General features: G+C 49.0%; 1 protein-coding gene and 1 pseudogene across 9 annotated transcripts in view; both read left to right on the top strand.

Annotated features, from left to right (window-relative positions):
- The window catches only part of PEMT (phosphatidylethanolamine N-methyltransferase), a 90,760-nt gene that overhangs the window by 52,668 nt on the left and 11,422 nt on the right, over window positions 1-26,670 (top strand). For 8 of the 9 annotated variants that reach the window (XM_075560945.1, XM_075560942.1, XM_075560947.1 and 5 more), the window contains 2 exons: window positions 6,057-6,172; window positions 12,094-12,263. In XM_075560945.1, the coding sequence (XP_075417060.1) occupies window positions 6,057-6,172; window positions 12,094-12,263 (286 nt within the window). The remainder of the gene's footprint in view (window positions 1-6,056; window positions 6,173-12,093; window positions 12,264-26,670) is intronic. The other variant, XM_075560943.1, reaches the window with a different exon arrangement.
- On the top strand, window positions 18,986-19,757 carry LOC142460203 (RNA-binding motif protein, X chromosome-like; annotated as a pseudogene).

Here is a 26,670-nt window from a genome sequence, read left to right as displayed (position 1 = left end):
TCTGCGACCCTTCTGTAAGAGGATGTCCAGTTGCCTACAAATGGGCTTTGGGTCCCTAATCCACTCTCCCCTTCATTCACAATGATTTAATTTTTTGTTCTTTGATGCCTGATACCTGATCCCTAGACACCTCATGATCACACAGGCTGGTGTGCTTCTTCCATGTGGGCTTTGTTGCTTCTGAACTAGATGGCTGCTTGTTTACCTTCCAGGCTTTAAGACCCTAGAAGCTATATCTTTTGATAGCCAGGCTCCATCAGCTTTCTTTACCATATTTGCTTATGCACCCATTTTTTTTTTCAGTGGTGGTATCAGGAATGTGAGCTTCATGGAATGCCATTTTAAGAGAACAAAATATTCTTGCATTGAGGGAGTGCTTGAGTGGAGGCCCAATGTCCACCTGCTACCTTAATACTAAACCTATAAATATATGCACATAGATCTATTTCCCCATCATCATATGTAAATGTATTTACATATGTACATTCCTGTTTTTAGACCTCTATAAATGCCCTTTGCCTCCTAGTTCTTTCCTCTATTTCCTTTTACTTGCTTCTTGTCCCACTATCATACTCAGCCTTCAGTTTGGTTTCAGTAATTCCTCTCAGTTAACATTGCCCTTGATCAAGCTCTACCAGGCCTCTTACACCCTCATTGCCACTGATTTTGGATCACTTGTTGTTCCCTTGTCCCTGGGTTAGTTAACACCACTTCCTTTCCTCCATCTCTACCTCTCCCATGTTCCCCCCCCCTGTTCTATTGTTTTCTCCTCCAGATTGTTTGTTCAGCCTATCTTACCTAGATAAACCTGTAGAGATAATAATGTGCATAAAAAAGCAAGACAGTACAAAACAAAATGACTAAAGAAAACAAAACTGACAACAACAACAAAAAAAGACAAAAAAAAAAAGAAAAGCCTGTAAGTAGTTCAAGGTCTGTTTGTTGACCTTTAGGAGTGTTTTCTGGCTGAGTCTGATCAGGTGCCACACCCTGGCCCCAAAGTCTATTTTTAGAACTCCCTCAGGACTTCCTTGCTCTGCTCCTTTTGCCGTTCTGTTGCACGCCCTCAGTGTGGTGGGATCAGATCGGGGGCAATTCCCACACTGTCTCCAGTGTTGTCCTCTGTAAGGCTATGAGTCAGTGAGGGATATCCTGTCTCATAGTGGGGCCAGCCATATGGTCCTCTCTGTGGATTGGCTGCTCTGAGTGGGAATATCGTCCTAAAGGCTTGTTGGACCAGGCTGTGCTCCACTCTCTCTTCCTCTCCCTTCATTTGCTCCCATGTGCTCTGATCAGACACGTCCCTCTCCCTGAGCTGTAACTTAAGCGATGTCCTCTGAAGTAAATTCTTCTGGGGAGAGGGATGGGTGTCCACGTAGTTGGGATTGGGGCCGGCCCCTCAGCCCTCTCTACTGGTTCTCTACTCCACAACTATTACTTCTTTACGCTTCATGTGCCCTGTAACAAAATTTTATTCTTGCTTTTTATATATTTGTTAATAAACATGTGAAGGGCAAACAATTAGAAGTCTCAGGCATGGCTGGCAGTAACCTTTATACTTGTTTTGCAGCTCTTTATGAGAGAGCGTTCATTTTGTGTTATTCTAGTGCGTTTCCTCTCATTAACCTTTTTGTAGGCCTGGCTTGATGGTACAGACTCTCCACTTTTGTCTGTCTGAGAATGTTTCAGTGTCGCCTTCCTTCTTGAAGGACAGTTTCTCTGGGTATAATATTTTTGTTGAATAGTTTTGTTTGTTTTTTTAACCATTGGCTTCTGTACCACCCTGGGTTCCTGAGGCAAAATTGGTGCTGTGCCATCTTGGGAATCCTTTGTATTGATTGCTTCTTTCCCGTGGCTTTCAGGATTCTCTTGTTTGCGTTCTGAGAGACCATGATGATCCTTGTTACAGAATTCTTCATGCGCTATGAGTTTCTTAGTTTTGTAGATTCATGGCCTTAAACAGAATGGGAAAATATTCCGTCTTTAGTCCTTCAAATACTGTTCCTTTCTCTCTGTGTCCTTCTGAAACACCATGATGTGTAAGTGGGTCTTGTCCCCTGATTCCATTCAGTTGGGAGAACTTCGCCCATTGTTCTTACTTTGGTCTGTGTGTTTGCTCTAAGTCTTTAACTGTGGGTGATGCTGTTTATTCTCCCGTGTTTTTTGAACTCCTCTTCATCGTGTTCTTTTTTTTTTTTTAATTTTAACAATTTATTAGGGGCTCATACAATTCTTATCACAGTTCATACATATACATACATCAATTGTATAAAGCACATCTGTACAGTCTTTGCCCTAATCATTTTTTTCTCCTCTTTTCTTTTTTTACATTTTATTAGGGACTCATACAACTCTTATCACCATCCATACATATACATACATCAATTGTATAAAGCACATCCATACATTCCCTGCCCCAATCATTCTCAAGGCATTTGCTCTCCACTTATGCCCCTTGCATCAGGTCCTCTTTTTTTTTTCCCCTCCCTCCTCTTTCCCCCCTCCCTCATGTGCCCTTGGTAATTTATACATCGTTATTTTGTCATATCTTGCCCTATCCGGAGTCTCCCTTCCCCCCTTCTCTGCTGTCCCTCTCCCAGGGAAGAGGTCACATGTGGATCCTTGTAATCAGTTCCCCATCGTGTTCTTTGGGTGGGTCTCTTGCTCCCTCCCCTTTCTTTGTGTCTTGTGATCGTGGCATTTTTTATGAAGGTGTTGGCATTTCTGAGGGTGTTACCCTTTTTTGCTTCTTTGTTCGCTGGGTTTTTTGTTTGCTTTTCGGAGAGGGGGTCGTGAGTATGTTGAAGTGCTCAAAGGTTTGAGGGAGTCTGGTGTTTTTGCCCGCACTGCTTTCTGCAAGAACAAGCTGTAAGCAGGTAAACCTTCGCTGACTGTTTCTCCTCCTTTTCCAAACTCTCTGAGTCAGTTAGGCTTTGAACATTCTGGACCTCAAGTTTTAACTCCTAGTGTCTCACACACTCCAGTGAACACACGGTGACCCCCCTTTCCACCAGGAGGCACCACTTCTCAGGCAGAACAGCACCAGGAATGGCTTCCACAGGCACATGGCTATCTCCAGTCATCACTTCCTAGCCCACACCCACCCATCCCGATGTGGAGCTGGGTTTGCCACTCCTCCCACAGGCCTGTGAGGGACCTGCTTTCCTGGTTTCCGAGCCCCAGGAGCCGTGGCAGGGGGAGGGGTGGGGTTGGAGGAACAGTCTGTATGGTGACACATGCCTCCTGACTCCTTTGTAAGGGACCGACTCCTTTGTAAGGGACCATCTTCAGGCATCAGCAGGGGGCCAGGGCCCACCCCCTACTCATGGTGACACCTGCGCAGAATTTCTGAGGCTTTGTTAATCTTTGTGTTTTTTTTATGCCTCCTTTCTTTTTTTTAAAATCATTTTATTGGGAGCTCATAAACTCTTATCACAATCCATAAATACATCCATTGTGTCAAGCACATTTGCACATTCGTTACCTTCATCATTCTCAAAACATTTGCTCTCCACGTAAGCCCCTGGCATCAGCTCCTCTTTTTTCCCCTCCTTCCCTCATGAACCCTTGATAGTTTATAAATTATTATTTTGTCATATCATGCACTGTCTGACGTCTCCCTTCACCCACTCTTCTGTCCGTCCCACAGGGCGGAGGTTATATGTAGATCCTTGTAGTTGGTTCCCCCTCTCTACCCAGCCCTCCCTCTACCCTCGCAGCATCGCCACTCTCACCACTGGACCTGAAGGGATCATCTGCCCTGGATTCCCTGTGTTTCCAGTTCCTATCTGTACCACTGTACCTCCTCTGGTCTAGCCAGATTTGTAAGGTAGAATTAGGATCATGATAGTGGGGGTGGGGTGGGTGGGTGGAAGGAAGCATTTAGGAACTAGAAGAAAGTTGTATGTCTCATCGTTGCTATACTTTACCCTGGTTGGCTCATCTCCTCTCCGCGACCCTTCTGTAAGGGGATGTCCAGTTGCCTACAGATGGGCTTTGCTTCTCCACCCTGTGCTCTCCCCCATTCACAATGGTATGATTTTTTGTTCATTGGCTTTGTTAATCTTTATGGGAGCAGATAGCCTCATCTTTTCCCCTTGGAGCTGCTTGGTGGATTTGAACTGCTGAATTCACAGTCCAGTGTTTATTTTGCAGTACTGGGTCTAGGAGAGAGTATCACCTGTCTTCTTATTGCTCTCAGGGGCCTTTTCCCCGTAGTATATTGGAGGTGGGTGGAGCCCCTATTAAAAACGCCTGCTTCCTAGCGTACTACAGAAGGCTCAGTGCCGACAGACCCTGAGCACTAGCCCTCCTCCACCCCACTGGGCCTTGCCACATCTAGCTGTGGTAGAGGGCTGCCAGGTCGCAGTGAGCATGTGTCGCTGCCTGTGTGCTATAGACAGACACACAGACCCCTTACTTTGTCTTCATCTTCTTGGCCCATTCCCTGAGGATGGCCTGCGCCCTGGGGTTCTGCAGCCTAGTGTTACTGGAATCATATAGGCCCCTTGGGCTCTGGGAAGGCTGATTCCTGGGACGGTGGCCCTAAGGAAGGCAGTCTGGTTCCACCATTGTGTGTCAAGTTCTTAGCCCCCAAATCTTGGCCTGCACCACAGTCCTTGAGATCTCAGTCCCTTCTCTTCTGCAGAGAGGGCCAGCAGAGGCCACCTGCATGTAGCTGGACATAGGGCTTTACCTCCGCAGGAAGCCAGACAGTGGTACCAACAGCGGATAGGACTAAGGGCAGGAGCTCCTGCTTACCTCACTTCCCTGAGCCTCAGCCAGCACCCTTCCCCAGCCTCCCACTGCCAGGCAGATCTGAGGGTGGCCTCAGGAGCTTTGAGTCCACCACCACTAGCTGGACCAGAAGCCACTAGTTACCCTCCAATGAATGATTGCCAGGGAAAGGCAGGCTCATTTGGGGAGCTGAGCCTGGCAGCTGGCAGGGGCACCATGTTGCAGTAATGGAGACAGATGGCCTGTTGGCAGAGCCAAGTCCTCCCTGGCTATCCAGAGCTACACAATGCCAAGAACTCTGTGCCAGAGCCCACACCCCAAGACAGTTCCACCCAACCACCCAGGGACTAGTTTATGTGTGTGTATAAGTGCACGTGCACAGGTGCACACACAGGTGTACATATATAAACACACAGGTGCACACACAGGTAGGTAGACAGCCATAGATACACAGACACTGGCACATAACCTACATACAGACTCGCAGCATCACACATACACATACACACTCACACACACTGTACACACACATACACTTTTGTCCAGGAGCCCAGGTGAGTGACTGGCCTACATACTTGGAGTCTGTTGCCCTGACTTCCCACACCTGCTCAGCAGCACTGACCCAGTGGGGCATGGAGGAGGCAGGGTAGTAGGGACCAGCAGTCTATAGGGAGATACAAAGGTCATGGACAGAAGCCACCTGTTTGCTGTGAGCAGTGGAATGTGGACATTCATGCAGGGTAAGGGGTGGGTTTCTGTGACTAGGAACTTCAAGTGCTAAGGGCCACACGGGCCACCATGTCTGGGGGAGAGGAGGATGTGTGGAATCGAATCATGGAGTTCCCATACGCCTGGTTCCCACACGCCTGGTTCCTCAGCCAGGGCCTTTGGGCTTGGTACCCCTTGTTTGTGCTGTCCCGTGCCAGGTCCCATCTGCAGTGCTGTCTAGGTGAACGGAGTCTTAGAACTCCTTTGGACAGCTGTTTCCAGTAGCTTGTTCTCTTCCCCCAGACCACTGTGGGCTTCTCAATACAGCAAGGTCCAGATTCCATGAAGGGTCTGTGGCAGGTGGTCCTGTGCACCCACATGCTGGTCAGGGTGGCTCTCAATGCCGGTGTCTCTGCTCTTTGGTTTGAAGGCTTGCTCCAAGAAGGACTCCGTCCTGCCTGAACTAGCCCCTGTGTGAGCACCTGCCTCCAGGTGGCCTTCCTTGCTCAGAACTGGGACCTCAGGACCTCGAATTCCCAAGGGAACTGGCTCCTTCCCAAGAGACTCCCCAACAACATCTCACCTGTCCTCTTGTTCTCTCTGCCATCCAGGTCGCAAGATGGGAACAGAAGACGCACAGACTGAGCAAGGCCTTTGGGTCCCCCTACCTGGCCTGCTATGCGCTGGGTGGCGCCATCCTGCTCCTGAACCTGGTCCGCTCCCACTAGTAAGCACATCCCGCCCACCGATCGCAGGGCTGGGCCTGCAGCCACCTTAAGAGCCCCTTTTGCATCTGGAAGAGGAGAGATTCTGCTCTAAGGCCTCAGATCGCAACAGCCATTCCTGCTCCCATAGGAAACACATGATGTCTGTCTGCTCTGAGCCTGGGGCAAGTGGGAAGGAGACGGGCAGACAGAGGGAGCAGCCCTGGCCCTGCCTACCCGGGACCTGCTTCCTTCCTTCTCTCTTGGAGGTGCTGGAGCGAGCCTGCTGTCCACTACCTTCCCGGGTGGGGCTCGAGGAAGGGGTCTCCTTGCTGTGGCTAGCTTCCCCACTCCCTCGGTCCCTCTGCTAGAGTGCTCTTCCAGCTCCATTCCGGGCCGAGGAGCCCAGCCCACCCACCTCTGAGACTTAACTTCTCATCTGTCAAGGAAACAGTGAGTGCCCGCCCCTCTGCACGTGAGCCAGTGGCTCCTGCCCTGAACTGGCCCCTGTGGTGCACTAAAGATGGAGGCATTGCAGATGGAAACCTGTTCCCGACTCCTCGTGAAGGTTGGACACTGCAGTGGCTTTGTGGAGGCAAACCTGGCCCTGCGTCACAGCCTCACCTGGCCCCGGCTCCCTCAAGGCCCTGGTGGGACAGCAGACGAGTCTGCTAGCATGGGGGCCAACAATATTTCATGCTCTGCCCTGTTGGAGAGCTATGGGGTGGCCCTTCTCCCCATTTTACAGGTTAACAAACAGGGCTGGCAGGGCCAGCTCCCAGACTTGAGCCCAGGCCTTCCCGCGGGGCATCCGCATTTCCTATGAGTTTGACTTTGCAGAGAGCAAGGCAAGGGATGGTGGGTATAGTTAGGTCCTAACTGTTAGGAGGGTCTGCCATGTGAGGTTCCTGGTCTTCGTCCATGGCTGGTTGGACCCCTGGTCTCTCGAGGGGCCTGGCCCTGCTCCGGGCTCCATGGAAGAGGTCTTGTTGATCATGCAAAAGGACTTGCAGCTCGGCTTGTTTAGAGTCACTTGGGCTTCTGAAGCACAGTAGGGAACTCAGCTCAGCTGGTCGGCAGCGGCTGAACTCAGGCCGATGACAAACTCAGGTAGATGACCAGAGCGAGCCCAGTTTACACATGAAAAAGTTGAGACCCAGTGGGGGCAAAGATGGGCAGATTCAGGCTCAAGAGACATGGTGGCAAAAATGCCAGGATTGCCTTCAACTGTGGTTCTGGTTCGTAGCAGTGGGAAGTCCAGACTGAGAAAAGAACATCCCTCAGGGCCCCCCCTGGGAAGCCATCACAGGGTAAGCCTCCAGCCACTCCCACGGTCCACTGCCCGCTACCCCTGGAGCCTTGGCAACTCTGCAGCAGAAAGGAGTTAACATAAGTCTGTGCTGCCCAGTGCCTGGGGGGGTAGCACCTCCACTCTGGGTCCCTGGAGCGTCCCTGGGCCAGCCGCCTGTGGTCAGAGGGGACTGGGTTAGATGGGAGGACAACGGGGTGTCCATGGCTAATCACTCATGGGGTTGCACAAAAGCTGGGCAAGACCATGAAAGCACTGCCGGCCAGTGACTCGTCTGCCGAGCCCATTGCCCTGTCTCCCCGCTCTGCCTACCCACTTTCCCTCTGGAGCCTCTGTCCTGAGTCTCCGCCCCAGAGGCCTTGACACACGCACGACTTATTCACAACAGCCTCCTCCCTGGCACTGTGTGGGACATCCTCTGCCCTTGCCACTGTCAGCCCTACAGCAGGGCCGAGCCTGGCCCACAGCTGACCCGAGTCAGAGGCGCTCCTACAAGGGTATGTGCCTGTGGACATGTGTCCCAGGAAACCTTGACCTCGTGTGGTGTGGTTCTAGGGGCTGAGCATCCTGGGCAGGGCAAGGGTGATGGGGAGGAGGGGGTGTGGAGAGGTGTTCAGCCTTTCCTCCTGCAGTCCGCTGCCCTTGGATAGGGGAAGATATATCAGAAGCATTGTCTGACCCTAAGCCTAGGTAAATCTACACCAACACCCACATTGGAATCACAGGTATCTTGTCCAGAATGTGGCCCCAGGGCCTCCTGGGCTTGTAGAACTGGCTGCTTGGGTATCCATGGCTTCCAGAGACTTCTGGGGCCCTGGGCACAGCCAGACTGGGAAGCGGCTCTGCTCCCAGTGCTGTATGGAGAAGCAGCTACTTGTTCTGTCCAGGAGGGAGAGTCAGACTGGCCTCCAGCTGTGAGCTGGCAAGAGCTGAGAGGCTCCTGGAGGAAGGCAAGTTCATGGTGCTGGGGGACATTGTGGGGAGGTGTTGTCCAGGCGGCCATCTTTATCACCCCTGGGCTGGGCCCCCATAGGGGGCAGGCAGCAGGCCTGCCAAACTTGGCAGCCAGGCTCCCCAGTAATCCTGCAGTGACCAGCTAGGTCGTGCGCACACTGTAGCCCATCCTCCCCCAGGGCTGTGTCACTGCCGTACCCCAGTATTGGAGGGGTGCTCCCTGCACACGCCAGGACGGGATGCCATCAAGGTCGCGCGAGCACAGTGATGGTGGTGGCAGCCAACAGGACAGATCAGGTGGCAGATGATGTGGGTGCACATGGCTTCTAGTCTCGGGACCAGGCTGTTCTCGGAGTGGGATTTATGATGTCCAATGGGGTCCCCCAGGCTGGGAGGCAGCATGTGCTGCATGGCACATCCCACATGTGCTCAGCTCCATGGACGGGCCCCGGCTCTCCTCGGAAGCTGCCTTCATGGTGTCGCCTGGGTCCACTGGCTTATCCCTCATGGGGGTGCACGGGACATAGTGCCTTGGGATTGTAGGACTGAGCCCCTGGCTCCTGGGGGGCCTGACCAACCACTCCCTGCCACCTGGCCCTCTCTGCATCTTGGCAGTTGGCGTTCTCAAGGCCTGCCCGTTTGTACCAACACTGGCCTTAAGATTAGAACCCAAGATCATCACCAGAGTTACTTGAGAAGGGCCATCAGTGCTCAGCAGGAATGGCTGAAAACAGTCGGGGCCCTAGGGGCGTTGTAGAGTTCTGCCTGCCACACAAGGGGAGGGAATTGGAGGTGGTGGGAACAACACCAGCAGCTTGCTCCAGAAGGCACAGGAGCTCAGTGTGGCTGGGGTGTGGAGTGGGCCTGGCACTAGGGAGGGCCAGGCCATGACCTTGAGAAGGCCGTGCCTAGAGCTGGGCTTTAGCAGCGTGCATCTGGTGGACCTAGTGGGACACATGTCACACACATTGTCACGCACGCATGCTCCTGCCCCCACCCGGAGCTGCTGGTATTCTGAGGAGCTGCGTGCAGACACAGCGTCAAGTCACACTGATGATGGAAAGCTCAGTCCAGGCTTTAAAAATAGAACCCAAGGCAGACGTGTGTGTGTGTCTCTGCCCCCACAGCCTGATGCAGACTGTGTGCAGAGGAAATTGCCTCTCATTACTTCGTTCTGTTCCCGAGCCCATGGCCCCAGAGAGCTGCTCGTCCTCCATGAATCACTGAGGCACGGGGCCAGACTGTACTTCCCTGCCTCAGTGGAGGCACAGTGCAGAGCCTCAGGGTTCCAGTAAAGCAGACCTGTGTTTGCTTTTCTGTTGGTGATGGGAACAGAGGAGAGCAGGCGGCAGGTCTGCAGCATTGCCAGCTTGACTCCAGGTTCCCAGAGTCTCAGACCCACTGACCGTTGATTCTGGAGAACCAGGGTGCCTGGACCCATCCAGCCCTGTCTCTCCTGGGGCCATGCACACAGGGGGCCATGAGAAGTCTTGAGGTGGAGAGGAACGCTGTCTGTGGATGACAGCAGTGGGTGGATGGGGAAATGTGGTTATTGTTCAGGGCACAGGCTTAGGTGGCCGAGAGGGGTGCCTTCGCATGTGTGTCAGTGCTGGAGCCACTGAGGGAGGCTGTCTGGAGGGAAGCCCTAGGGCTCAGGGCTGCAGGCCCCTGCATCTGGCGTGGCGAAGGCCCATTGCAAACCTTGTCTGGGATGTGCATCTGCTTCTGTAGCCAGACTGCCTGTGTGTATATGTGTGTGTATGTGTGTGTGTGTGTCCTGTCCTCTGCTGGGATGATGGGAATGGCGCCTGGCAGAGGGAACCAACATGTTCATGAGGCTTCCTGCCTCTGCCCCCAGTGGCCACTCCACACACCAAACCAAACAGTCAACCAAGCCCTGACATCAAGTCGATTCCAACTCCTGGTGGCCATCAGGACAGGGTAGAACTTTTTATGGGGAGAAAGTCAAGCCTTCCTCCTACAGAGCAGCTGGCGGGTTCCAACTGATGACCTTCTAGCTAGCAGCCCAGCCAATAGTCATTACGGCATCAGGGCTCTGCTACCCACACACCGAGGGTGAAGTCCAGGCTCCCAGCAAGCTTCGATCACTCACCTGGGTCACTCACTCCCCTGCCTTGCCACCTGTCCATCCTCCGAATGTCCTCTTTCTGCCGACCCTCCCCTGCCCTTCTCCTGGCTAACGCCTCTCTGTGCTGTGGCCCTGCGAGTCAGTTTGCAGTGCTTAGTGCTTCGTAGAGGAGCCTGGCTGGTCTGCCCCTTGTAGAATGCTGTACAAGGAGACAGGGTAGGGGCTGCAGATAGAAACCTGAGCCCGGGCAGCAGCTTGACTGGAAGCCAGCCTCACTCTCTGGTGTGGCCCCTCCTTGGCCTGGGTTGTGTGGTCCGCTAGTGCTCCTCTGATGGGTTTGCTGGACCAAGTCCTTGGACTGGCCAAGAGCCACCCTTGGATGGGCAGACTGGTGGCACTGGGCACCAAGGAGTAGGTGCCAGAGTTGAACAGGCAAGTGGGGACACAGCCTGGAGACCAAGCAGTTGGAAACCACCTCAGCTCATGAGAACATGGAAGCCTAACATCACTACACACACTCACAGATGCACACAAACACACGTGCACATGCAAAAATAACATGTACACACACACACACTGTGATGTGGGTGGGGAGTCTGAGCTGTGGGCCACATGGCCAGACACCAGTGTGCCCTGATACACGAATGCTACTCTTTGACAGTTTGCTGAGCAGGTCCCTGCCAACTCTCCTCTTTCTCTCTTCCTCCTTGCCTCTCCTTTCCAGGGTGGGAGGGACCTGAAGAAGTAGAGGCGGAGGCAGCTCTCTCCATTCAGGGAATATGTACCAAACCTCCATCTGCCAGGTAGTGCCAAGTCCCAAGGGGGGAAATGTTCTAGGGAAACCGTTTTTAGTTCCACCTAATTTAAGGAACTTTGGTAGTTAGTGGTTACACATTGGGCTGCTACCCACAAGGTCAGCAGTTTGAACCCACTGGCTGCTCTGCAGTAAAGAGTGATCATCTCGGAAGCCCATGGAGGCAGTTGTGCTGTGCCCTATCGGGTCACTGTGAGACAGAACTGACACAATGGCCGGGAGAGCTGGCCCTGTGGGGTCGGTGTTGGACTGTTGACTGCAAAGTTGGCAGTGTAACCCCACCGGCCGCTCCCATCTCTGAGTTGGGATCAACTTAGGGCAATGGGTTTGGTTTGGGTTCATCTGAATTTACCAGTGGAATGAATGAGTAAATGAGCAAAGACAATGCATTCCTTTTGCTTCAAAGAGGTTAAGGGATGGATGGATGAGTGGGGTATGTGGATGGGTGGATGGATGGATGGAAGCAAAAGATGTGTAGGTGGGTAGTTTGAAGCTAGATTGATGCATGGAAGGATGAGTAGATGGATGGATGGAATACTGCCTGGATGAGCAGAAGATAGACTACCAGTGAATTCAGAGATGGACTGTACTCCCCAGTTGACCCTGGGCCCTCTTCAGCCCACTTCCCTGTGTCTGTCACCTGTTGATCCAGCAGGCTTGTGACCAGAGACCCTGCACTGGATACTTTTGAGCACCTATCCAGCCTGAGACATGGGGAGAGAGGGTCCCTGGGTGGGGCAGGCCCCCACTGCCTTGTCTCCTGTCCCACCCCATGCAGTGACACCCTGTCCCTGCCCTGCAGCTTCACCCAGGCCATGCTGAGCCAGCCCAAGATGGAGAGCCTGGATAATGCCGGAGCCTACCGCGTGGGCCTCGCCCTTCTGGGAGTGGGGGTCCTGTTTGTACTCTCCAGCTTCTCTGCACTGGGTTTCACTGGAACATTCCTAGGTAAGACCCACTGGCCCCTCCCCTTGTGACCTCTGGGAGGCTGGGTGGACCAGGCCACTTGCCACACCTGCACAGGCCCTGGAGCAGTAACTCCCTGGGGACCTTGCTTGCACAGAGAAGTGCTGCCCTTTGCAACCCTACCTCCACCCTGCCCACCTCCCAGGGGCAGGTCCTGGTCAAGCTGCATTTTCTCACTGCCCTGCATGGGCTGGCCTATGGTGGGTGAGCAAGGGATGTATTTGCTTGGGGATCTTGGGCTGGGTCCCCATTTATAATGTTAGCCACTCTCCACTGAAAGTGTGAGGAGAAGCAACTAGGGGAGGGGAGGGGGCTTGGAGTGGGGAGGAGGCCCTGGGGAGCAGGATAAGGGGGCAGCTTATGACAGGAGCAGGCCACAGACGAGGCTGCTGCAGGCCTCTGTCCACACCCCATGAGCACTATGCAGCCGCCTAGGGCCCAGCACTGGCACCGAGCCTGTTAAAGGGGAGGCCCTGGGGGTGGGTTGTGACCGTCAGGCCTGTGTCATGAGCTAGGGTGCAGGAGGAGGAGCTGCACTAGGCAGGAACTTTTGGGGAGTCTGTTCCTGGAAAAGAGGTTGCTGGGGGAACCTGGGGAGGGAAAACAGGGAATCATGAGCAACTTGGTTGACCAAGTGAGGCGGGAAGAAGGGCCTTAAGCCAAGGAGAAAGGTCAAAGGGCAGACGCTGTGGCAAGTTGGGGTGGTGGGATGGAGGACCGAGTCAGGAGCTGAGGCTCCTGCTACAGAAAGACTTGGAAAGATCCTGGCTCAGCATCCAGGAGGATGGGCTGGGGCAGGAGCAGCATGGAGGCAAGGACAAGGAGGGGTCCTGGCTGAGGGAGTGGGGTGGCGAGGAGCAAGAGGTGCTAGGACCTGGGAGGGAGGGAGGTGCGGCTGGGCTGGAGACCAAGAGGGAGTCTGCCCCTCCAGCCCCCAGGACTTAGAGACTGATGGGCCCAGGAAGGTGGAGGTGTGCAGCTGCTGGGTGGGCTTCAGTAGGAAAGAAGGCTGGGGGTGGGCTGGGTAGAGGTGGTTGTTCTGAGGGGGCCGGAGGGGCGATGGTCAGAAAGAGGAGCCCTACCTCTGCCTAAGCAGAAGTGCCTTAGAAATGCTGGAGGGGCTCACAGCTGTCTACAAAAGTATACAACCCGATGAATCAGCCCCGTGGTGGATTCTGTGCCACCACGGGCTCCTCTAGCCCATTTCCTGCTTCCTGGGAAGAAAGCTCCCGTCAGTGGTCCCAGCCCGGCCTCACCTCAGGGCTCCCTCACGCTTTGTGCACAGACAAAGGGGTGACGCAGCTCCCACTGGGCTCATCCTGCCCACTGCACCCCATTGTCAGCCAACTGCCCTACTTTCTGCCTCTGCTGAGACTCCTGCTTCAGCTGAGGCCGTTCTGGGGGAGGGGAGGGCCTGCCAGACCACAGCGACTGCGTGCTCCATCTCCTTGACCCTGTGTGGATTAAAATGCAGATTCGAATGTCATATTGTAGGTTTTGTTTACTACCTTTTAAAAGCTAACATGTGTTTGGAAACCTCCGTATGTTTTTATTTTAAACTTTTCATTTGACAGTGTTTGCACTTTTCCCAATGGGGAGAAAAGAGAACGTGAGACTACTTTTGGGCAAGCACAGGCCAGGTAGCACCTGGGAGAGGTCTTTGGTCCTAACGCCTGAGGAGCCCAATGAGATGCAGCCTTCACTGCTTTCTTCCCCCAGCACTGTCTGTTTATAACCTGAGGTGGGGGCATTTTTCTTCATGTCTGTCAGAGATTAGACACAAGAAGGACTAAGTATGAGGGTGTTCTGTTCGGATTGCTTTTTGAAGTAGTAGCCCATTCCTGTTATGCCCCGGCCCTGGTAGCAGCCACTTTGGCTTTGTGTCTGGGCATTCGCCCACTCTTGCATAAGTGGGACCAGCCCATACGTATCTTTTTGTGCCGGGGTTACTTGGCATAGCATAAGGTTTTCAAGGTTCAACCATGTGGCAGCCACTTGCTGCTCTTTACAGCTGTCTTACATGGACACACCGCATGTCGTCATGTGTTCACCGCGTTGGACACCTGCATGGACTCCTGGCTTATTGTGAATAATGCTACTGTGGGCATGAGGGTACAAGTATCTGTTGGATCCTGCCTCCACGTTTTGGGGTTTATGTCCATGAGTAGGATTTCTGGGTCCCATAGTAATTTTCCCCACAGTCATTTATGCTAAGCTTTTGAGGAGGCACCAGACTCCTTCACAGAGGCTACAACATTGGGCGTCGATCCACGGGTTTATTTTGAGCTCTGCATTCTGTCCCGTTGGTCTCCATGTCTGTCCTTAGATTTGCACGAGACTCTTGATGCTGATAGCTGTAGAGTGTGCCTGGAGCTGGCTTCCGGGAGCTTCCAGACACGCAGACGAGGTTTAGAAAAGGCCAAGTTATCCACTTAGGAAAACGAGACCCGGAGGGAGAACACTGTAGGTCTCAGGGGTTTGAGTCACAGCCAGTGATGGTGAGGGCACTGGACCAGGAGCTCACAGCATTAACAGTACGTCCTGAACTCGGGAAGTATAACGTCTCCTACTTTGTTCTTTCTCAAGATGGTTTTGACTGTTTGGGGTCCCTTGCAAGCCTATGTGACTTTGAACTATTACCTCAATTTCTATATGATTTAATAATTCCTGTGGAAAATGTTGGCATTTCAATGGGGTTACTTTGAATCTGTAGGTTACTCTGAGTAGTATTAACATCTTTAATGTAACAAAATATTAACACAAAGCACTTATACAGCATAAAGTGACAGCATTAATGAAGTGTGCCTTCCAGTCCAGGAGCATAGACTATGTATGTTTGCACTCACTAGGGGTCACCCACAGGGCAGCAGCTTGAACCCGCAGCTGCTCGGGAGGGGAGAGAGGAGGCTTTCGACCGCGCGCGCAAGACTGACATAGCGCGAGACTGACATAGGCGCAGTTCTAGCCCACCCTATGAGGTTGCTATGAATAATAAATGAGTTTTTTTATAGAGGTCATCTTAAAACAATTTTTTTCTGCATCCTTTTATACTTGATCTTAGCTGAAAGACCAAGAATTGATCTCTGCGTTTATAGCGTTCAGTGTATATGTCTTTCACCTCCCTGGTTGTTTATTCCTAAGTCCTTTCATTTTTTAAGTGCTATTGTAAATAGAGCTGTTTCCTAATAATGTTTTCAGGTTGTTCACTGCTGATGTACAGAAGCATAGCTAATTTTTGTGCTGACCTTGTTCTCAGCAGTGCTGAACCCATTAATTAAGTTTGTTGGGGTTTTCTATATATAGGATTATGTCATCCGTTCATGGAGATAGTTTATTTCTTCCTTCCTGGTTTGGGTACATTTTCTTTTTCTTGCCTAATTGTCCTGGCCAGGACTTCCAGTAAAACGATGAACAGCAGTGGAGAGGTTGTATCTTGCCTGGTTTTGATCTTAGGTGGACGCTTTGTCTTTGCCACTGAATATGATGTCAGCTGCGGGTTTTTCGTAAATGCCATTTATCATGTTGAGGATGTTCCTTGCTAGTCCTAGTTTGTTAGGTATTTTTATCATGCAAGGGGTTTGTAAAATCCCCTTCACCAAGTAAGATGATCATATGGCTCTTTTAAATGTGATTTATTACATTAATTTTCTTATGTTGAACTACTCTTGCATTTCTGGGGTAAATCCTTCTTGGTCATAGCATATAAATCCTTTAACATAGTGTTGGATTCTGTTGACTACTATTTTTAAAATCATTTTCTTGGGAGCTCTTACAGCTCTTATAGCATTCTATACATCAATTGTATCAAGTGTAATTGTACATATGTTGCCATCATCATTTTTTAAACATTTATTTTCTATTTGAACCCTTGGTATCAGCTCCTCTCCGCCCACCCTCACTCTTGTGACCCTTTGATAAATTGTAAATTATTATTGTTTTCAATCTTACACAGACCTCTGTCGCCCTTCACCCATGGTTCTGTTGTTTATCCCCCTGGGGGAGGGGTGGTGTTATGTGTCATCATTGCAATCGGTTCGGTTCCCCCTTCCTCCCCCCACCTTCCCTCTGCCCACCTGGTAACGCTACTCCCATTTCTGCTCCTGAGGGGTTTATCTGACCTGGATTCCGTGTGTCCTGAGTTCTTATATGTACCTGTGTACATGCTCTGGCCTATCCCACAGTGAAAGGCAGGATTTGGGTCATGATAGTAGGGGGTGAGGAAGCCTTCAGGAACCAGGGGAATATTGTGTGTTTCATTGGTGCTATACTGCACTCTGGTTGACTCATCCGTTCCTTGCGACCCTTCTTTGAGGAGATGCCCTATTGTCTACAGATGGGTTTTGGGTCTGTTCAGACCCCCTCGTTCTCAATAGTGTTTTTTGTTGGTTTGTTCTGGGTCTTCAGGTGCCTGTTACTTGATCCCGTCAACACCTCATGATGGCACAGGCTGGTGTGTTTCTTCCCACGTGGGCTTTGTTACTTCTCTGCTAGATGGCTGCTTGTTTAACTTCAAGCCTTCAAGACCCCAGATACTCTATCTTTTGATAGCCGGGCACCATCAGCTTTCTTCATCACATTTGCTTATGCACCCATTTTGTGTAGGGAAGGTGAGCATTACAGAATGCCAGGTTGTTAGAATAAAGTGTTCTTGTGTTGAGGGAGGGCTTGAGCAGAGGCCCGAAGTCCGTCAACTTCCTCAGTGTATTTCCATATAAATCTATGTACATGGGTCAATACCTATATTTTTATGAATTAATATATTCACATAAGTGCCCACCTATGTTTATACTTCTGTCCATCGTTTTGCTTCCTAGATCTTTCCACTGTTTCCTTGTACCTTCTTTCTGCCCCAGCATCATGTTTGCCCTTCTTCTACTTTGGTTTACTACTGTTTTTTTGGTTGAGGATTTTTACATGTATATTCATAGCGATACTGGTATGTAGTTTTCTTGTGGTGTTTCTGTCTGGCTCTGGTAATCAGGGTACTGTTGACTTCTTAGAGTGAGCTAGGCAGTGTTTCTGCTTCCTTTTTTTTCCCCCCCAGAAGAATTTGAGAAGGATTTATGCTACTCTTTACATGTTTGGTAGAATTCCCTACTGAAGCCTTCTGGTCCTGCCTGAGCATTTGTAAACGAAGTTTTGATTGTTGAATTAATCTTTTTACTTGTTGTTTTCCCTTGATATTTTCTCAACTTAAAGTTAATGTGTGTGCTTTTAGGAATTTGCCCATTTAATCTAGGTTATCTAATTTATCGATGTCCAGTTGTTTACAAATTTCCCACGATGGTTTTTATTTCTGTAAGTTCCATCAGAATGTATCCACTTCTCTTCTTTTTGATATGTGCCTCTTCTTTGTTTCTCCTCAGATTTTTCAATGGTTTGTTAATTTTGTTTATGTTTTCAAAGAATAACCTTTTCCTTTTTAAAATTTTGTTTTGTTGAGAATATACACAGCAAAACATGCACAAGTATAATTCAGTGATGCTGATAATCTTTGAGTTGGACAGCTGTTCGCCTTTCTGAGTCATCCACCTCTCTGAACAGAAACTCATGATTCCCCGAGGTTCCATCTAACCTGCCAAGTGCTGTTGTCACTCTGATCCATGGAGAGCGTTCTTAAGAGCACGCTCCTCAAGGCTGATACATTTTACTAGTTAAGCTAACCTTGTTTGATTATAAGACCATTTTAGGGGATATTTTTCATTTAAAATTTTGGACTTCCTCAGGTCAAGTGTTTCAGGGATTCATCCAGTTTACTGTGGCGCCAAGGCAGTGGTGACCCCTTTGGGGGTTGAATGACCCTTTCACAGGGGTTGCCGATTCATAACAGTAGCAAAATGACAGTGATGATGTAGCAGCGAAGATAATTGTATGGTTGGATGAGGGGGGGTCACCCCAGTATGCGGAACTGTATTAATAAAGGGTCACAGCATGAGGAAGGTTAAGAACCACTGCTCCAGGGCGTCTCGGGAGTTTGTGAGAATTTGAAATCCCATAGTTTTTCCCTCATTGATCAGGATTCTTCTATAGAATCCCTGATCAAAGCGCTCAGTCATGGTGGCAGGGCACCAGACAGTTCTTCTGGCTCACATCAAAGGAGGCAATTAGCCACATATTCCATTTCCTCCTCTGATTCCTACACTGCTCCAGCTAATAGATGCTAATGGTCTCAGATAGCTGCTAGACAGTGGGCAAGGCCCAGGGGACTGTACAAAGGAGGTACAGGGGAAGCACCGTGAGGCCACTTATCTCAGAAGTCACAAGGAACCAACTTTGGGCATTGCCGATGCACCCTGTTGTTTTTGCCGCTCTCCCTGGTTTGTCTCGAATTCAAAGTTTATCATTTCCTTTCTTCCAGGACTGTGGGTTGGTTTTCCCTTCTCTTTCTAGGCCCTCAAGTTAATCAAATTAGATGATGGATTTGAGATCTTTGTCTTCAATGCAGTCATTTAAATTGCCCACCACATCCCACACATCTTGGTTTTTGCTTTCATTTTCATTGGTCTCTAAATCTTTTCTAAATTTCCTTGTGATTTCTCCCCCCTTTGACCCAATTGGTGGTTCCGTAGCCTGCTGTTTAATTTCCGTAGCCTGCTGTGTGTTCCTCTTGTTGGAGAGGGTGGGAAGAGCTGGGAAGAGCCTTTTTCATGGGCAGTGTACAGTTGACTGGCTCCATTGTTTGTCCTTGTGGCGCAGGACTTCCATCGTCCGCTCTCAGACCCGGTAGCCAGCCCCTGAGCCAATGGGCTCACTGGGCTTGGAACAGTTCATTGTTGAGGAAAAATGGTTGCAGCTGATTGGCCTGGAAAGTTCTTAATTGCTGGGCTCAGTACAAAAACAAGTGAGCAAGCCCTTGAAGCGGTGCTCGCCACAGGTGGAAGAATTGTGGAAGTGCTCCTGGTGAAACCGCAGGGAAACAGACTTTGCTTTTTGTCATCTCTGAAAGCCCAGGGTGTGATGGAAAAGCCATAAAGGCTGAACAAGCCACTTAGCCAACATTTGAAAGTGATAGCCATGGACCCCTACCGCCTCCACGAAGCACAGCTGTTCCCCACCCCCAGAGGTGTTTGAGGTAGGAGAGGCGGCAATAGAGGAGCCAGGGGACCCCTTTCATGTGGGGGCCATATGGTTGATGGTGGTTATTCCTTGAATCACCATGAATTCTTTCCGGGGGTCACTTCCAGGACAAAGAGGACCTCCACCACAAAGTGGAAGGCTACTTCCTAAAAGACCAGCTTCTTAGACCAGTGCGCTGCAGCAGCGGCGGCAGCATGATGGGTGGAAGAGCGTCCTGTATCAGGTGGAAAAGATAGTTGCAGAGGCCCACCAGGAAGGGAACCCCTGCACAGAGATGTGCATTTGTCCTCGAGAGATGACGGAGAGTCTACTCAAATCATGAATTTGCAAGAGCTTCCTCTTCCCTCCTCCCCCATCAAGACCACTGAAATTGGGCGTTACGTAACTGCAGAATACTAAATTTAAAAGTTTGTCCTAAACCAACCATGAAGCTCTTAAAAAGGGGGCAGCAGTTAAGTCTAGTTGGTTTATAGTGTTTAAATCCTCCTTTCATTAGTAGAACACCCCCTTCAGCAATCACCCCGGTTCTCGAGATTTAGAAGAGAGCAGGCATCATGGTCATCTTAGTCCCGTGATGACTGCCCGTCCAGAGGCAGCCGTGACAGAGGTGGCTATGTTCCTGGTCGTGACTTTTCAGACCTTCCCAATGGAGGGCCCTACGAGATTCCCACGAGAGCGCTCCCTACACAGGGCCCCACCATCGTATGGTGGAAGCAGTGGAGGAAGGCAGACAGGCACGAGGGAGGGCTCCCCCTTCTGTGGAGAGTGGGGTGTCCTCCACAGGGCTCCTACGTGGAGCACCCAGAGGGGTGCCCTAGAGGAAGCCAAGCTGATCCAGGGGGAGGCAGAAGCAGGTATTAAAAACAAAACTTTGGACCAAATCCCTGTTCAAAGTAACAAACAAACAAAAAAAGTGAAAACAATTCTGTCATAGCTACCCAAGGATTATTAAGGGGAAATTGTGTTATTTTAAAACATTTCCTAAAATTAGGGGAAAAAACCACCCACATTTCCCATTTTAAGTTCTCCACAGTCTTTATGTTCTTGTGAGGCAAAAGTAAAACCTGCTTAATTTATTTGGTTTGATGACATTGTCTTCAACACGCAGACAGACGTTAAGTGTGTAAGACGACTTGTGTGCTAGTGTCGTAATGCTCCTCAGGTATCCCTGACAGCCACTTCCCATCTGATTCTTCCCCGTAAACCAGTCAAGAATGTAAAGATCGTCCATAAACATCTAGCCATCTAAAGTGGAGACAGGGATCATCTTGCTATAAAAGTGAGCTAGACATTAGGAGGGTGGTTGGGTTTGCTGCTACTCTACCATCTCATGGCGGTGTCAGATGGAAATCCCACTGTTACGTAAGGAAAGTGCAGCCACCTAGGAAACCCCAAACACAAGGATACTGCGTGCCAAAGCCACCTCCTTCCCCTTCCCCTCCCAGGGCCATTTAAATTGTGTGTGAAATAACTACAGAGAATACTAAATAAAAAGTTTGGCCCAAACCAACCACGGAACTTTTTTTTTTAAAGGCTGTGAAGTCTAGTTGGTTTATAGTGTTTAAATCCTCATTTCTTTATTGATCTTTCTAGATGTTCTGTTTAACTTTTTATTTTGATATGGGCAGAACAAACTGGCTCTTTATTCAACAGTTCATACGAATTCTGATCTGTGGCTTTGGCTGCAGTCTGCAGTGTGACGGTGCGCATCGAACCTCCTGCCTGTCTACCGCGACGGTGGCCTTCTTTCCTGTCCTTCATGGCTTCCGAGCTGTCAGTCTCGGAACTGTAAGGGGTTGAAAGTGTAGTGAAGTTTCCAACTAAGATTAGTAGCAGTCGATTTCCCCCTTTAATTCTGTCAGGGTGTGATATTAAGTGCATGTACTTAATATGCTTAAGGATGCTCGGGAGATTGTTCCAGGACTTTCACGTCCCATAACCCCCACCACTGTAGAAATAAAAATCCACGAAAGTTCAAGTTCTCTGTATGAAATGGCATTGTGTTTATACCTTTACACATCTCAAAAACATTCCCCTCCATCCTTGGTTGGCAGAGTCCCCGATGCAGAACAGGTGTATAGGGAAGCCAAGGATAAACTTCTTAATCGCTCTTTCTCTCGATGAATTGACCCTTTTATCATGCTGTAGTGCCCTTCCGAGTCTCTCGTGTCACAGTGTAGTTCAGGGCTGTCTTAAGTGATGTTAACAGAGCCACTCCAACCAGCTCCCTTTGAGTGACTGTGTGATGAGAGACCTGCTCCGACCCTTGGTTTTCAACTGCTTTGTGTCTTTTTATTACAAATTAGTCCTTACAGACAGAATATAGTTTGATCATTTTCTGATCCTTCTGACTATCTTTTAGGAAGTTTAATCTGTTTACCTTTAAAGTAATTACTGATCAAGTCTGCTAAGACTGTGATTCTTCCCTTTTACTTAGTTCCACCCAGACTTCTTTATTCTGTTTAGTTGACTCTTTGTTTTGAAACTTATTAACTTCCCTCTTACTTTCTTTGTACAAATGTTAATGTTTTCATTGTGATTAACATGAGAATCAAACTGAGCATTTCAAACCGTTACACTCCAGGATGGATTTATACCAGCTTAACTTCAGTGTGACCGTGGTTTAGGTGCCAGTGAGGTGGTTTAGTTACAGCAGCCCTCTGTGCAGCAGAACAAAATGCCACCCAGGTCAGCAGCATCCTCGCAATTATGTTTGAGCCCATCCTTGTAGCCACTGTGCCAATCTGTGTGGTCGAGGGGGTTCCTTCTACTCTACCAAGCATGACCCCCTCTCCAGGGGCTGCTTTCTCCAAAGTACATGCGATGAGGGCTCACTGTCCTGGTTCCTAAAACAGGCGCGGCAGCTCTTTGCCAACCTCTAGTAAAGAACAACGCATGGTTTCAAACGCACTGCTGTTGTGCTGATCCCGACCCTGGGAGGAAGGTGTGATGCCCCTGTGTGTTTCTGACACTTAACTTATGAGGGGTACCCCCCAAATGGCTTTTTCCCCTTTTCTTCAAAGCTGTGTACTTAAATTTTTTAACAAAACAACCTTATCACCTCTAAAGTATTCTCCATTCCACTTAATACATTTGTCAAATCTGCGATTCTATTCTTGGAAACATTTTTCAAACATCTGTTTGGACGGCTGACAGCACCTCCCTCGTTTTTCTTCACCTCTTGGATGTCATCAAATCCATGGCCTTTTATGTCTCTCTTCATTCGCGGAAATAATACGTAAATCGCATGGAGTGAGGTCAGGTGAATCAGGTGGGTCAAGAGAGGCATGTTTCTTTTTGCCCAGAACTGGCACACTGAGATGGCTGCATGAGCAGGTGCATTGTCGTGGTGGCAAAACCATCCCCCTGTCTGCCACATTTCAGACCTTTTCTGTAGCACAGTTATTACAATCTTTTCAGAACCTCTGAATAGTAAGCTTGATTAAAAGAACTCCAGATGCACTGTGCGACATTTTCATCCATTTGGGAAGTTGAGGGACGTCCAGAACAAGGTTTGTCATCAGTTGACATTTCACCTTATTTTGAAGTGAGTAAACCACTCGTATAACTGAGTTTTTCCCATAGTGCTGTTCTTATAAGCTATGTTCAACATCACAACAGTTTCTGCAGCATTTTTCCCTAGCAGGAAACACAATCTCACAGCTGCAGAATCTCACTCTTCTCTTATATCAGCCATCACAAAAAAACTAGGTTTGAGCAGAAGTGCTTTTACGAAAAAGTTCACTGTGACCAGAGAACCTTCCCAGGCAACACCGCTGGGTGCACTAGCTAGAGTGAGTTGCTCAGTGCTTGCCTAGTGTGAAAAGCATGAAAGCTCTGCCCAGCCGAGCTTTTGTTCCCATTTTGTTTGCGTGGTTGGGGTACCCCCTCGTAGTTAAGGTTATGGTGATGTTTTAAGGTCAAAGTGAAGGCTATGACAGCTTGTCTGGGTGATAATTCTCGGTGGTTTGGTAGTTATATATTGGTGTAATCTGACCATTATATATACTGGTGGGTGGTGGCAGTGATGTAATGATGCGATCACCCACCATTTTATGTATCACTGACTTCTGCATAGCAACCTGGTGTTTGGAACCTAACTGTGTCATTAAGTGAGGTAAGGATGTATTAGATCTTTATCTAACCACTCATACTGAAAACCGAATGAAGAATTTCTGCTGTTGTGCTGACATCAGTAAACTGTATCTGAACTAGCGTTATGTTTCTTGCACCATTGTCCCACCCACTATAGCCATTTGTACCCATACTCCCTGGGTCTCTGTTTGCATGTCGTAGAAAAACCACACTGTTCTTTAGAGTATCTCATACTTACTTCTGGGTCACATTTCATATGCCAGCTCCTGGGACTTGCTTTGACTCAAGCAAAACTGGTCGTGAGGATGGGTCTCAGTGGAACATTTAGCAATGTTTGTCAAGACTGTGCTTTAGGTAAAGACTGTACAGTTGCAGTTAGGTTAGTTCCATTAAATGGAGTGGAAAGCGGCTTAGCAAAAAAGCTGGAGTAATTTCTTCAGATAGGAGAGTGAGGGGGCTGGTTCTGTTGGCAGGAATAATTAAATAGAATTTAGGGGCTCAGTGTCACCAGTTTCTAGATTATCTGCCTAGCTGTCTCCATCCAAGTTTTATGATCCCATTTCTTCTGAATCCACCCACTAATTTAACTTCAGGCACCATTCTGGGTTGGGAATTCAATTGGCATTGTAATTCAGACACTTCATTTTTTTTCAGCAATATCACCTTTTACAAGAAATAAGCCTTTCTCTGGGCACAAATAGTAACTTTTAGGTCTTTTATGAGGCACACTGGTGATGTAGTGGTTATGCATTGGGTTGTCAAGGTCAGCAGTTCAAAACCACTGGCTGGCTACTTAGTCTGAAGGAGAAAGACTGGACTTCTACTCTCATAAAGAGTCCCCGTCTCGGAAACTCACAGAGGCAGTTAGTTCTACCCTGTCCTATGAGATCACTATGAGTCAGCATCCACCCAATTGAACGGTAGTGTGTTTGGATTTTGGTTTAGAGATCTCTTTTGCTTTGTTTCAGCTAGGATTCTAGAGATCCCAAGCGCATCATTCTTTCTCCACGTTGTCTAGCAAAAGTAGGACCAATGAGCCAGCTTCACTTTACTTCTCAGTTTGACAAAGATAGTAAAGAATGTGAAATACGCAATCACCCAGAACCTTGTCTCTCACAAATGTTTGAATCAATGGTGGTTATGCTGTGTCATATCATGCCAAGGATGAACTGTGCCCTATTTACTGGTAGACATAGTCATTGGTGCCTTAAGGCTAGCCAGATTTGTAAATCAAGGGAAAACATGCTTCCTTAAGATTGTGCTCCTCAGAGCAGTTCGCCAGTCCTTGAGGGCAACATATCTGCATGAAGCAGCAAACTAACAGAGAAGTGTGTGGAGCTGGCCCCAATGCCAGCTCCATCAACTCCCTCTACAGAAGTTTGTGCTACAGAGGACAGCACTGAGATACAGCCTGGGGAGGTCGGCCCAGACCACACACGAGCAAACTAAGAGGGGGGAGAGAGAGAGAGAGAGAGAGAGAGAGAGAGAGAGAGAGAGAGAGAGAGAGAGAGAGAGAGAGAGAGCTAGAGAACTCTACATCCTGGTCCACAAAGCCCCCAAGACGACACTCCTGCTCGGAGCAGCCAAGGCACAGAGAGGACTACAGGGCTGGCTCCACCACAAGACATGATGTCCCCTCACTGACCCACAGCACTGGAGACACAATGTGGGAATTGTGCCCGGTCTGATCTCCCCACACCGGAACGAAACAAAGGGAGTTCAACAGAGCAGCAAGGGAAGGGAAATTCCAAAAATAGACTAAAGACTTGGAGAGCAGGGCTTGTTCTAATAACTCGGCCCTCTGTGATGCTCATCTTCCTGACAAGATGCCTGAAGACAAAGCGGATGCATAAGCAAACGTGGTGAAGAAAGCTGATGGTGCCCGGCTATCAAAAGATACAGTGTCTTAAAGACACTGGGGTTTTAAAGTATTGAAGACAAACAAGCGGCCATCTAGCTGAGAAGCAACAAAGCCCACATGGAAGAAGCACACCAGCCTGTGTGATCATGAGGTGTCAATGGGATCAGGTAACAGGCATCAGAAACCCAAAACAATCATATTGATGTGAACGAGTGGGATTAGAGTGGAGACCCAAAGCCCATATGTAGACAATTGGACATCCCCTCTCAGAAGGGTCACAAGGAAGAGACAGATAAAACCCTCAGGAACAATAATGGGAGTGGTGATACAAGGAGGGTAGGGGGAAGGTGTGGGGACAGAGGGAGAAAGGGGAACCCATCACAGTGATGGACGTATAACCCCCCGACCCCTCAGGGAATGAACAACAGAAACGTGGGTGAAGGGAGACAGCAGATGGTCTAAGATATGAAAATAATAATAATTTATCAAGGGTTCATGCTGTGGGGGGGGGGGGTGGAGGGGAAAAAGACGAGCTGATACCAAAGACTCAAATAGAAAGAAAATGTTTTGAAAATGGTGCTGACATCATATGTACAAATGTGCTTGATACAATTGGTGTGGATTGTTAACCCTATAACGCCCAGCGTGACGTTTTCGAACGTTTAATTAAAACGTGTCTGGTACAGAAATTATGAAGCTTTGGGAGCCGACAAAGATGTCGACGAACTCGGCACACTTGGCTAGCACAGATGCACACCGCTAGTCACGCACTGCAGCGGCACCGTGCTTGAAGAGTGCTGCATGTTGGCCGATGGTGCGTCTGAGGTGAAGCGGTCGTTGGCGTCCAGTGCATTTTGCAATACTTTCAACCTAGTGACGTTTTAGTGTTGATATTTTTGTAGATGTTCATAAAACTGGTTTTTAATGTCAAAGGTGTAATACTCATAAAAAACATATATTTCCGCTTTTTCAAAACGTAACAAATTCATTACATTCGTCTTTTGAATCGACGGTGACAAAAACTACCACAGCATGGATTGTGATTTGTTTTATGGAAAAAGGTGAATTTATGACCTAGATGGAAGCGGTACAGACTCAGACAAGGAACCAGATGCTAATATGGATGAAATTGGTAAATAAAATGTGTATTATATTTTAAAGTTTTAATTTTATAATATAAAAATTTAATTATATTGCTATTCCAACTATTTTGATAACAATATTTTATTTTCCCATGATAGGAAGTGACTATACACCTGATTATTCTGATTTCAATGAATTAGAAGACCTTGTAGTTAGTAATGATAATACTAGTGAAGATGAGTTAGAAACTTCAGTTGTTGAAGTTGAAGAATC

The sequence above is a fragment of the Tenrec ecaudatus genome, chromosome 10 (assembly GCF_050624435.1).
Source record: "Tenrec ecaudatus isolate mTenEca1 chromosome 10, mTenEca1.hap1, whole genome shotgun sequence".
NCBI classification, from domain to species: domain Eukaryota; kingdom Metazoa; phylum Chordata; class Mammalia; order Afrosoricida; family Tenrecidae; genus Tenrec; species Tenrec ecaudatus.
The sequence above is the reverse complement of the archived record's forward strand: the minus strand, read 5'-3'. Positions and strand labels throughout refer to the sequence as shown.